This window comes from Nematolebias whitei, chromosome 16 (assembly GCF_014905685.2).
Source record: "Nematolebias whitei isolate Nwh7 chromosome 16, NemWhi1, whole genome shotgun sequence".
NCBI lineage: Eukaryota > Metazoa > Chordata > Actinopteri > Cyprinodontiformes > Rivulidae > Nematolebias > Nematolebias whitei.
This window is the reverse complement of record NC_056513.1, coordinates 16,196,840-16,210,369: the sequence shown is the minus strand read 5'-3', so window position 1 is coordinate 16,210,369 and position 13,530 is coordinate 16,196,840. Positions and strand designations below refer to the sequence as shown.

Sequence of the window (13,530 nt, the reverse complement as noted above, 5' to 3'; positions counted from 1 at the left end):
ATCATCTGTTCATGGTCTAACCTCTGCACAACCACTCCCCATCAGGAAATCATTTTGTGAAGTTGACAAATTACTCTGTTGGATTGATTTCCAAAAATGATTAGTTTATGTATAGGAAGGGAGAAAGTGGAGCTTGCTGATTGGTGTAAAGTAAATAACCTTAGCAGTACTGTGGCAAACACAAAAGAGTTGGTGGTGGAGTTTGGGAGCAGCGCTTACACCCCTCTTCTCCTCGAGCAGTGAAGCAGATGAAAACAGCTAAATACTTGGGCCTGCATGTGTCTGATGACCTCACATAAGCATAATTAAGAAGGACTGTAGCAACGATGGTATTTTATGAGTTTGAAGTGCTGCCGTGGTGACATCTTTTAACCGGTGTGAGATGGAGTGTATCCTGACATTTTATACCCCAGGCTGGTATGGAAACTACTCTGAGGCTGAAAAAAAAGATACTACAAAGAGCGATTATATCAGTTCAAAAATTGACCAACAATAGCCTCCCTTCACTGGAGGACAAGTAAATGCAGAACCAGTGCAAAAAACATTGAGGACCCCACCTTTTCAACTCATGAGTTTACCCCCTCCCTCAGGCAGAAAGTTATGCAGCCTCAAAGTCCAGACAACAAGGCTGAGAATATCTTCTTCCCTGAGGCTGTGAGGCTCATGAACCCAGTCCCTAAGCTGGCCTCTGGACTTTGATTTTTGGACCTTCATGTTATTTATTTGTTATTTTAGACTGGTTTGAGGAGCACACACAGAACAAAAAAATATAAACACAACACTTTTGCTTTAGCTCCCATTTTTCATGAGCTTAACTCAAATATCTAAGACTTTTTTATGAACACAATAAGCCTTGTTCTCAAATATTGTTCACAAATTTGTGTAAATCTGTTAGTGAGCACTTCCCCCTTTGCCGAGATAATCCATCCACCTCACAGGTGTGGTAGATCAAGATGCTGATTAGACAGCATTATATGCAGATTATTGCACCTTACGCTGGCCACAATAAAAAGCCACTCTAAAATGTGCAGTTTTACTGTATTGCGTGGGTCCGGGGGTTGGAAAACCAGTCAGTTTCTAGTGTGACCACCATTTGCCTCACAAAGTGAAACACATCTCCTTCACATAGAGTTGATCAGGTTGTTGATTGTGGCCTGTGGAATGTTGGTCCACTCCTCTTCAATGGCTGTGAAGTTGCTGGATATTGTCAGGAACTGGAACATGCTGTTGTATACGCCGATCCAGAGCATCCCAAACATGCTCAATGGGCAACATGTCTGTTGAGTATACTGGCCACGCAAGAACTGGGATGTTTTCAGGAATTGTGTACAGACCCTTGCAACATGGGGCCGTGCATTATAATGATGCAACATGAGATGATGATTGTCGATGAATGGCAAAACAACAGGCCTCAGGATCTTGCCATAGTATCTCTGTGCATTCAAAATGCCATCAATAAAATGCACCTGTGTTCATTGTCCATAACATACGCCTGCCCGTATAATAACCCCACCACCGCCATGGGCCACTCGATTCACAACGTTGAAATCAGCAAACCACTCACCCACACAACATGATACATACAGTGTGCCATCTGCCCTGTACAGTGAAAAACGGGATTCATTCATAAAGAGAACACCTCTCCAACGTGCCATACGTCATCGAATGTAAGCATTTGCACACTCAAGTTGATAACGACAACAAACTGCCGTCAGGTGGAGACCCCGACGAGGACAATGTGCATGCAGATGAGCTTCCCCGAGACAGTTTTTGCAGAAAGTCTTTGGTTATGCAAACCGATTGTTGCAGAAGTTGTCCAGGTTGCTGGTCTCAGATGATCTTGAAGGTGAAAATGCAGGATGTGAAAGTCCTGGACTGGAGTGGTTATGAAGCCAGTTGGATGTAATGTACTGTAGTGAGACACGTGAGGTACGTGTCACTTGTTGTATGACAAATATATGGATATATATTTATGCATACTTTTCACGAGTTCTTCATTTTTCTGACTGTAAATGTCGTGCATTGAATTTAACAGAAATGTGAACGAGAGACGTTATTTATCTTTGACCCATCAAATGAATGGAATCATTTATTTTCAAAATCAAAGTTTAACATCAAACATTTACATTAATTTGGCAAAATATGAAAATAATAACAGACAGTTTCACAGAAAATGAACTTCAAATCACTCGGCGGTGATTTGAGGACTTTGCTTAAGATATTTCTAAAATATCTGTACTGATTTATGAGAGAGAGGTGGGTTTTAGAGTGAAAGGAGATTATCTTACAGAGAACTGTGTGAGGGAAGTTTAATCTGTTTAACCAGAAATTGCACGCTCCGTCAGATCCTCAGCCCGTCCACGGTACACTTTAGTCGAAGAAGAAGCCTTTACCTGGTTTGACGATAGATCAGCTCAGTAAGCATCCTTCAGACTGTTTCCAGCGCCTCCGTTAAGCACAGCTAAAAATCCTCGGAGAGTCGTGCGTGGTTAGCTCAAAACAGACTTATAATCCCAAACGTCCCTGGTTCTTCATAACTCCAAACTCTTCATAACCGGTTGCACTCTCAATCTGCTCATTCTGTTGGACTATCGGACCTGTTGTCAGCTCTCATTCCAACATCTCTCAGAACTCTCATTCTCTTGGAATTCTGGAATCCATAATTCTCTATTCCTTCTCTTCTCCATTTTCATGAACTGAGAAGTTGCCACATTTTATTTGGGTCGACTTCCTGTTCAATTTAGAGCTTTCTGATTCGTGGAAGGACCAGAAAGAGGAGTGGATTTGTGACGTAAGATGTTATCATAAGTCAAGGATTGTTTACAACATACAGAAAAGATTATTGCAGCAACAGCAGACTTCGTGGAGTCTCACACTTTGTAATCTTTTCAAATAGTAAAACATGACATTTTTCTCGGTAAACATTTTAGTTGACCGAAAACCAACCTTTAACATACTTACGACAGCTTGCTCATTTCAGACAGAAAATCAAGAAAGTCATATTCAGGTGATTTCTTCTCTGAATGAGGAACAAAAATCATTACTTACTGTTTATGTAAAAATAAAAATTAGTAGTTCTTTTCAACCTGTAAAGCATTGAGTGAACTAACACAATTTGATTATCAAAACATTTGTAAGACAGTAATGATTATAAAGAATTGTCTTTTCTGCTTGATTAATTCAAGAAAGAAAGTTCATCAGATGGTTCAGACTTATTCAGATCAATGAAAATAACAGTCTCTGTCCATCTGGTAGATTTGAGGTTATCTGGTTCACTACAGTACTACCAAATTATCTGAAATGCCTTTGAAGACGGCTTATGACAGAGAAATGAACATTCAATTCACGAGCAACAGCTTTGGTGGACATTCCTGCAGTCAGCATGCCAATTGCACAATCCCTCAAAACCTGCAACATCTATGGCATTGTGCTGTGTGATAAAACTGCACATCTTAGAGTGGCCTTTTATTGTGGTCAGCCTAAGGCACACGTGTGCAATAATCATGCTGTCTAATCAGCACTTTGATATGCCACACTTCTGAAGTGGATGGATTATTTTGGCAAATAAGAAGTGCTCACTAACACAGATTTACACAAATTTGTTAACAATATTTGAGAGAACAAGGCATGTTGTGTAGATAGAAAAAGTTTTAGCTCTTTGAGTTCAGCTCATAAGAAATGGGAACACAAACAAAAGCGTTTTTATATTTTTGTTCTGTGTAGCTTATTATTCAACGTCTTAAATGTGATGAATGACAACACATTTAATTCTTCGTGTACTGTGTCCTCACATGCGTGGCTTCTGTCCTGAATTGTCATAGTTTTGATGATAAACTCCAGGCTTCCACTATTTCACACACACATTTTCTTTCACTGACATTGTATAAACACAACTTCTCTTTTGTAACCTTGGCAGTGACCCATGGTCTACATGGCTTGTGTCTATTTCTTGGTCTCATGTGCAGTAGGCCATGTAATAACACTAACATCCTTCAACACATACGCAAACCACTGATCCCCATCCAAGTTTTGCACAGGCCACTGGTCACTCACAAAGACTTATATTACAAACATTGTACTGTGTACTAAGAACACACACACACTCATATACCCCCCGTGTGTCTACAAATGAGTAGAAACACACAACAAAGATGATGTGATTAGGTCACACAGAGAATGATGAGATAATACTCCGCTTAGAGGAACCTAATCTGATTTTGCGAGTGATAATCCCATCAGATAGTCCGATTGTGTGCTATTGTAAATTTTGCATGTGGGACCTAAATGAAAATACTGCTAGATCACAAATGGCATCTAAACAACTGGGTCGAGACTCAACAGTGTTTTGTGCAAATTGTTATTAGGATTATGCTGCTGTGAGGTACATAAGGCTAAATCTGGGTTACACAAAGTGACTGGCTCAATGAAAGACCCCCTCTTTCTGACTCAGCAAGATGTATCGTAAATAGAGCCTCAAACTGCTTCCAACCCTTTTACTGAATGGTACATATTTATATTTTTTTATTGTAGTTCTTTAAAGAGACTACAATCATTGTGTAAGTTAATATAAAACTATAGCTTTGTGCAAAACATGATGTGCAACGTTATTGGCTTTATCACTTAAAAAAAGCTGACATTTCAAATATTGTTTATGCTTTCACTATTCATTTAGTCATGTCTGTACACCTGATGGAGCAAGCTGCTGTACACTCAGTATTTACCATTCACATGAGATTTAACAGAACATCAAGTGAGATGTTATACAAACATCTTTATTAAGTCTGAATTTGCTCACCTGATCCTTCTACAATAATTTACACACATTCAGTTCATTTACGTTAGTTGTATAAAACAACAATAGAAGTTGCTTAAAATCAAACTTTCTCAACATAAAATTTCAACTTGGATTAGAGAGAAGGGTCATACCTCAAACACACCTTTGCTCACCTGGTAAGCCTTCATATAGACCAGTGAAAATACACCAGAAAGCTCCACAGAGTAGCTCCAATCTTGATCCAGTTCCACAATGTCTTGATTCAGTTAGATTCATCTACATGCAGTACAGTCCAATACACCATACATTTCTCTTGCTTTCATCCTTCATCCCTTACCTGATCTCTACCAACTTCTGCTTATTCCTCTAGAAGGTCCTGATGTGGCCAGCATATTTGCCCAGACAGTACCTCCACCCTGTTCCATCTTGTTCTTTCTACTCACCCATGAAACTTCCTAGATGAAACTCAACCTTCAGCTCGACTGAGTCTTTCATCCTTACTTTCTTAACTCTGAATAAACCTATAAACTCAATTTGTAATGGTGAGGTTTCTGCCAGTGAAGTCTGAGTTTAATAAACACAGTTGTATTTGTGAGGGTTTAAGTGCACCCCTGATGTCATCAGTTCAAAAAAGACATGATATTTTAATTCACTTGAGGATGCAGCTGTCACTGGTGTTTATAACACAGGAAGCTGCAAAAACACACACAACTCTGTAAACCTCTGTAGATTTACAGTTTTTGGATGTTGTTTTGACATAAATATCTATTTTAAGTTCAAGAACCGTGTAGCAGCGTGTTAAACAACTGCAGTCAATGGGAGTAGTGGAAATATTCATATGGAGTTAGATAAAGGTGCTGCAGCTAATTATCACAGGTAAAAGCAAAAGGGGGGGAAGTAAAAATAGCACTGTCATTTATATATTTATTTAATGGCGAGCTCTTGGATTCCAGTGAACAGCTGATCAAAGGCTAAACTAATTCACAGCTGGTGTGTGTGTTAATGTGACTGCAGTGATTCAGACTTGAGCCATGTTGGAAGAGATATGTACAGATTATTAGGTATAATGTAGTCAGATTGCTGCTACTTTATGTAAATCACAAATTAGAATTATACATATTTTATTTAACAGTATGGAATCACAATAAACAATATTTGAATCTTCATATAATCAATGGATGGAAAATAGTCTACAGCTTATTTGAAACGAAGATGCTAATTTGTGCATGCAGGTTCTCAGGAAGCATTGATGCTTCTGAGCCAAATCTAATCATACACCATTTGTGTTATTGTTTCCCTTCTGTTCATCTTCTGCATCAGCCGTCCACTGAGAACTCCAGGGGATATGAACCAGTCTGAGAACTAAAGGAACCAATGCACTACAGGCATTATATCTGCAAAGACGCACACCGTGAACTCAAAAAGGACACAGCAGGACTGCTTGTGTGTTTGTGGGTGCGATTAGGAGTGAGTGATCTGCCCTCCTACTCATCCCTCTGTCACACTAAATGTCCTCCCTCCAATAGAATGCAATCACACATCAGTCAAACTGTCCAGCTCAAGTCCCTCCCCTACTGAGAGGACAAATACCACTCATTTCCAATGCGTGCGCACACACACAGACGCACATCCTTTCTCCCTGTACTTATGTCTGTCCTCTGCGTTAGCAGCCCAGCAGCTCACATGTTGTTCTCACCTGTTCAGACTCAGTCACACTGCACTGCTGCAGATAATCATTATTCTTATCATGGTCTACGTCTGAACGGATTCTGGAAAGTGTCTTCATGACTAACATAACAGTTCTTTTACAAGCTACTGGTTTCATAACTCATACCAGCATAGGTGAATAAAGTTTACCACTGAAAAGCACAGAAAGCTCCACCTTGTTTGAAACCATTACTTTTCCATTTCACTTCCCCCCTTTTTAAATGATCCCAGTAAAATGTGAGCAAATGTTAGAAAATGAAAAAACATTAATTCTGTACGCCAGGAATTGTCCCTCAGCAGCTTTTTGATTAAATGTTCATGTTTGTTTTTATACCTAAAATGATGCCATTGGGGAATGTAGGTGGCTGCCAGACCACCCTAACCGATGTCAACCGAACCTCTGGAAACACCATCCGGATTGGGGGCCCAGGTACTAGGAAGAATAGCAGACAAAAAAGTTGACAACTCAATCAAAGCATATTAATTTATAACAGCAGAAAAAGTGGCTCAGATGAACTTCTTTACTTCTCTAATGAGAAAAGCAGCGTCTGGCTCTTGTTCTACCATAGTCACTGAGCATTTCTGTGAAAATGCTTTCTGCTGACAAATGTATACTGTTCTACACATTTGGGAAGAAATCCCCAACAAGACAAAACAGAAATTGTAATTTTCTTAACGTCACACCAACTTGTCTTTGTTGCTGATAAAAGTACATGTTCCACCTGAACAAATACATGTCAGCTTGAGCGTGAGTTCATTTCCAAGTGTACAGTATATGTGTATGTGTGCGACAAACAGGATGGAGGTTCATTACACAGCGCCAGAAATTGACTTTGCCTTACTTCTTTTATCCTGAAATGAGAAAAACTTTTCAAACGTGACACTGCTTGATAGGGGACGATTGTTGGTGTGTGTGATTGTGCGGCTGCACGTAAGTCTTCCTGTGTGTGTCTGTGTTCATTAGCTGCAGTTGTTTTATATGACTCTCAGGAACAACACCAAGGTTGTTGCTTCTTGAAAAGTCAGGAACTATTATTATGTCCCTGCAGCTGATGTTGCACATAAAAATAATCAATGACAGACGTGTAAATAAACAGAACAGTGAGAGGTTTGAGAAGGAGGATAATCCCTACCATCTTCTTTGGTTCGGAGCAGAATGGGGTTGCTGAGTGGGCCGTCACCAAGCTGCGTGTACGCCAGCACTTGCAGAACATATACTGTGTACTTTTGGAGGCCACTGAGGAGCAACGCCAAACTTCCTTGTCCTTCTACCACTTTTACTTTAGGAGGACCTTCCACATCTTTCTCACTGTACAACACCTGTGCACAACAACAAATATTTAATACAATTTTTTAATTTGTGGATAAATTACAAACACAAGCCCGTCAACCTTTGTCAACTTTATAAATGAAACTTGTTTACATTAATTTATAAATAATTAATAAAAAGGAATTAACAAAATTCTGGATTTATGAAGTCAGGTCTATGGTTGGTCTAAACCTCCCATGGATGGAGTTACATAATAGAGCTACTGTAGAAGCTCAGTTTTAACATACTTTAATAAGAGTGATAAAGTTAGAATCAAAAACCTAAATTTAAATAAGTCTAAAAATATTAATGTACTTCACTCAACAATTATAGGAAAAACACACAAAAAAGAGGTATAGCAAGGTTTACAGTGATGCAGTAAACCTGGACTAAAGGTTTATCTGTGATTCACAGTGGTACTTAAATTTTCCATCTGTGTCACTCTGTGCAGATGAAGGATTTTTGGGTATAAAATCAGCTCAGATGAATTTGCATGCAGCCGTCTAAAAGGTAAAAACTAAATTAGACTTTGAAATGATACAGCACAATCTTATAATACAACAAAAATATAAATTTGTACAGACTGATTGAAAGTTAGGTCAACCTCCTGAGCTGCAACTACAACCTAAACGTTTTGACTTTGATATACTAGACTCATTTTCACAAATTATATTCCACCACAAAGCAGCTCATTTCTCATTGACTTTTTACACAGTGCAAAGTAAAAAAAAAAATTAACAAGTAAATAAACAAACAAATTAAATAAATAAATAAATAAATAAACAGCAACAGCAACAGCACGAACAAGCAATCTGTTGCAACAGGAGGACAAGAGTTAACAGGAAAATGTAAACACCAACAGAGCAGGGAAGAAGGCACCCAGGTTCTCCAGCAGTTATCAGGCTCATACAAAATACACCTCAGTATTGGCAGGAACATGACCACTGACATTTCAAAAATAAGGAAATATTCATTAAATCTAAAAAAAACCTTTGACCAAGTACTGAATATGTAAATAAAATAAAAAATAATTCTAATCAAAAGGAAAACTCAAATATTGTAGATTATTTGCATGTAATCTGTAGGACAATCTGACTCGGGGATATATTTCTGACCTACAATGCATAGGAACAGTAAAACAGATTATATCAGGTTCCAACCTTCATCAACTGTACAAAACAATGGATGTTATCAATTTTTAACTAAGACAAAGTTTGATGCTGAAATTATTATTACACTAACGCTCATCTAAAAAACCCCACAAAAACCCCCCCCACAAAATCAAATCAGGACACAGAGTGCCTTCATAGGCCAGAACAGACTCCATAAATGTGTAAAGAACTGTTCTTGTTCTTTCTGATTTATTTCTTCATGTTCGTGAACTTGAACAAGAGTATTGCAGTTAAAACTAGTCGAGGAAAAGGTCACCTCAAGCTTAAGCGCCTAAAAATGAAAATAGACATGTCATGCACAGCAGGAGGAAGGGACAACTATTCAACGTTTAGTGGGGGGTGTAAGGTGTTAAAGAGTCACTGCTGGCAGCCACTTCCCATCTATTAACATGGCAGACATGCTGCTCAGTGTGATGCACAGGGAAGCACAAGAAATCACTCAGATGTGGGGTGTGATGTGCTTTAGGCATGGTCGATAATGGCCTGGATATTTGACATTAAATAAAAGTAAAGAGACCCATTTATATCACACAGACACAGCTTGTTTTCTTTTGAAAATGTATGTTTGTAACACAACCATGTCGTCACAACTAATGGGGATATTTCTCCCTTTAATATACAGTAGCTTTTTTAAATTTATTTTGATGGATGCTAAGTGTGATTTCGAAAAGCAACACTGCAGAAATACAGGTATGTTTTCTATTGATGCTGAAACAGATAAAATGCTGCAGGGTTGTGCGGATTCTTAGAGATCGGAATATGAAACCATTTAAGCTTAGAACATGACATATTTCTCTACGTTACTTTATAAAAACAAGAAAAGGGTGAGCTCTAACGTGAAAAATGCGGACAGACTGCAGGATTGGTTGCTTAAGTGGGTTGGACGTCCGGTCTTAAATATTAATGCTGAATCTCCAAAGTCTTTTCAGACTGGGAATATACACACAAAACATTGAATTTTTTTCTAAAGCTGTAGTTTATATTTTAGGATTACAGATATTTGTAGCTTTAAAAACCAACAGGCTTTATGGATTATTGTCCATTTTTCAAAAACTAAATCCATCTATTGTTTCACACACAACCTGACACAAACTGCCGTTTCTTTAAAGGATTAAAGCCTTACTAATATTTATGGACAGCTATTACACATATGCCCCAAACATAATTACTGCAGCAGGGAGCTTTTAAAAGCAACAGTGCAAAAGAAACAAACTGGAACAGTTACATGATATTACATCATTTTCAGCTGGGATCAGATTTTTGTGTGGATGTCTGTGTACAGTTGTGTGTGTGAGCCCATGAGTGTTGGAGGAAGTGATAATGGGCTGAGAGGGTCAAGTGAGAATATTACGGTCGGCTTGAGCATCTCTATAGGTGTTTTGAGTGTTTTATTCACCTTATACCCAAGAATGACTCCGTTCCTTTGTGCCAGAGGAAGAGTGGACCAGGTGAGCATGATCCTGGAGGAACTCACTGCCTCAGCAGTCACATTCACCGGAGCTCCAGATGGAACTAAAGAACAGACACAGAAACACACATATACACACACACCGCTCAGTGCTACTTGACACTCTGAACCAATCTTCGATTTTACCTCAATCATCTCCCCCTCCTTCTCTCCATCAATCTTCCCTTCTCTGAAATTGAGGGAGCGAGTAAAGGGCAGAGAGAGGTGGCAAGATGAGAGGAGAGACAGAAAAGTAATTGGAGCACTTTATTTCTCATCCATCTGCCTTCTTATGCCCAGAGAGTAATATGTTTCACCGGCGTCTCTGTTGGACAACAGGAAAGAGGAGTGAATGAGGTCTGTGTTCATACCAGATTCAGCTGTGCGTGCTGCGACAGAAGGGCTCCACGGTCCTGGTCCTATGGAATTGAAGGCTTGTACTTGAACTTGGTACTGGATCCAGGGACTCAGATCTTCTATGGTGGCTTCAGTGGTGCCCCCACCTCCCTCCACATCTATAGTTCTGTCCTTGCCATCGCTGTCTGTGTTCCTTACACGGAGCCGGTAGCCCACAGTCTCCGGGCTGCTGTTGTACTCTGATGCTGAGAGAGGCTAAAAAAAAGAGGATGTATACATTCAAGAGATTTGTTCTGCTTTTATTGTTGTCAAACTCATGTTACTATATTCCAAATTACATTTTTAGTTTACACTTGACCAGAATCTCATCATAAAACATTCAGGCAGGCTTTTAATAAATACCTAGTGACATGTGGGCATTTTTGAATTGTTTTTAACGTTTGCACTGTGATGCACTTTCTGCACCTTTTTGTTGCTGTAAAGGGCTTTATACATAAATGCTGATTGATGGATTGATTGAGAACATGTTACCCACTTCTTCCTTTCTGGGTTGCAGAGGTTGCTGGTGCCCATGTCCAACAGTCACAGTCTGAGAGGCAGGGGACACCCTGGACAGGTCGCAAGTCCATCACAAGGACACATAGAGACAAATAACCGTTCATGCTCTCACTCACACAGTTACCAATTAGCCTAACGTATGTTTTTGGTCTGTGGGAGAAAACAGGAGTAGCAGGAGAAAACCCACGCATGAACAAAGAGAACATGCAAACTCCCCAGCCGGGATTCAATCCGGCTGGATTGAATTTGAACCTTCTCGCTTATAGGCAACAGCTCTACTAACTGAGCCGTCATGCCGTCCAGAATCACATGGGAATTGCCTCCTGATATAAGCCTGTGGCAGTTTGCCTGAGAATGTGCTTAGCGTATTCTTAGTCTTGTGTATTCTTAGTTTAATGAATGTAGTATATTCTTAGTTCATATTCATTACAAAAAAATATGCAAATAACCCACCTAGACCTTGTATTTTCAAAAAAGGACATTGGCTTTCTGCAACACGTTTTAATCTATTCAACTTGTTGACCCATTATCCTATTCCAAGACAAATATTTAACTATTAATATTATATATATATAAGCTATGGGAAATTAAAAATTTACGCCAAACAAAAATCTGGGTCTCAGGAGACTAAAACTGTTTGGCTAGTGGTGCCCCGATTTTAAACCAATAAGGTCAAATAAACTGAACCAGAATAAGTTCAACTGCATTCAAATTTTGTTACAATGTAAACAAGTTGAGCAAGCACACTAAAATATGAACTTCATTAATGTTGAAGTTCCTTTAATAAAAATCAAAATATATCTACTAAAATTACTATTAAAATACCTAAGAACACATTCAAGGATTTAATACGCTTGAATAGTAAGATTATTTTTGTCATCAAACAACTCTGAAGTTGTACTTTTTTTTAAATTGCTCTCTATGGAAAAAGCCAGCTTCCATCCTGTACTACTAAATATTTCCCTACACCCATCCTGTGACTTTCTACTCCTCTCCACCCCAGTATTTTTTGTATCATTTGATTTTCTCTACATAACCTCAGACCCATCACATGAATATGGATTATCTCATCAGCCTACTGTCTTATAATCATGTCAGCTAAATATTCTGCTTGTCTATGGTATGTCATTTTCAGACAATTTCAACCAGCACCATATTGTGGTTATTTCATGTTGTGTGAGTAAGACACCCAGTCATTTTAAATACCACTGTGATTTAGCACAGCTTAGCATTTAGGAGCTATAATACAGAATGTCACATTAGTTTTATTACCCTTAATATGCAGCTTAGAATAATAGCCTTGGCTAAAACCATTGTGATGGTTCCATTACAGCAGAAAACTAGCATAGCTTAGGCTGAGCGCTAACAGGTAAAATCCCATTAGCATGCTGCACTGGTAGACTGTAGTGTCTCAGTGTCTGTTTCTGATTTGACAGGCTCTTTTTCTCATTCCAACTCTTAAATGGAAAAAAAAAACCTCTACTCTCCATTTACGTTATAATACAAGAGTGGAAGGGGAGTAAAAAAAAAGGATGGGGTAAAGAGAAGAAATGAAGAGTGGGACATAAAGAAGAGCAAAAAAGGGAAAAGACTGTGAGGAGAATATTTTATTGCTGCTTGTGCTGGTAGCGGGCCAAAATGTTGAATGGGAACTGTGACAGATTACTCAGAACAATGATAACCAGGAGAGACACTGATTATAAGCTGTCACACACTCAACCTGTTCAGTTGTGTTGCTGGTGAGTGAAAGTGCACACTTATACTATGTGCACTCGAGCAATGATGTAAAAATATGAGCAAATACACAATTAAGGTCAGCAAAGATACAAAAGAATTCCCAGTCAAATTAGCACAATTTAAATGAGTGTAAAGGGGCACAATAAAGGTTAATGGATTCCCAGAATCAGGCATGTGTTTGATTTGTGCGTGCTTGTGTGCGTTTCAGTACCTTCCAGCTGAAACGTAGGCTGGTCTGTGTAGCAGAGACAAGGTTCAGATTAGAGGGGTGTGTGTCCAGGGCAGCCTGCAAGGTTTGAATCAACCTAGAGGGGGCGCTCATGGGACTGGAACCAACAATATTCATCTGCTGCATCCTGAACCTGGTGAGAACAAGAAAGCATAAACTTAAAACTGCTCTTCACTTCTTTTACACATTAAATTCCTGTTTATTTAACATTAGAATAATTTGCTTTTGTAATTTATTTAT

General features: G+C 38.9%; 1 protein-coding gene across 1 annotated transcript in view; it reads right to left on the bottom strand.

The window, feature by feature from the left end:
• The window catches only part of LOC119423127 (protein sidekick-1), a 245,370-nt gene that overhangs the window by 40,878 nt on the left and 190,962 nt on the right, over nt 1–13,530 (bottom strand). Inside the window, exons 23-27 of the mRNA XM_037690537.1 lie at nt 13,273–13,423; nt 10,781–11,021; nt 10,359–10,474; nt 7,615–7,801; nt 6,816–6,914 (exon numbers count right to left, since the gene is read on the bottom strand). Coding sequence (XP_037546465.1) covers nt 6,816–6,914; nt 7,615–7,801; nt 10,359–10,474; nt 10,781–11,021; nt 13,273–13,423 — 794 coding nt within the window. The remainder of the gene's footprint in view (nt 1–6,815; nt 6,915–7,614; nt 7,802–10,358; nt 10,475–10,780; nt 11,022–13,272; nt 13,424–13,530) is intronic.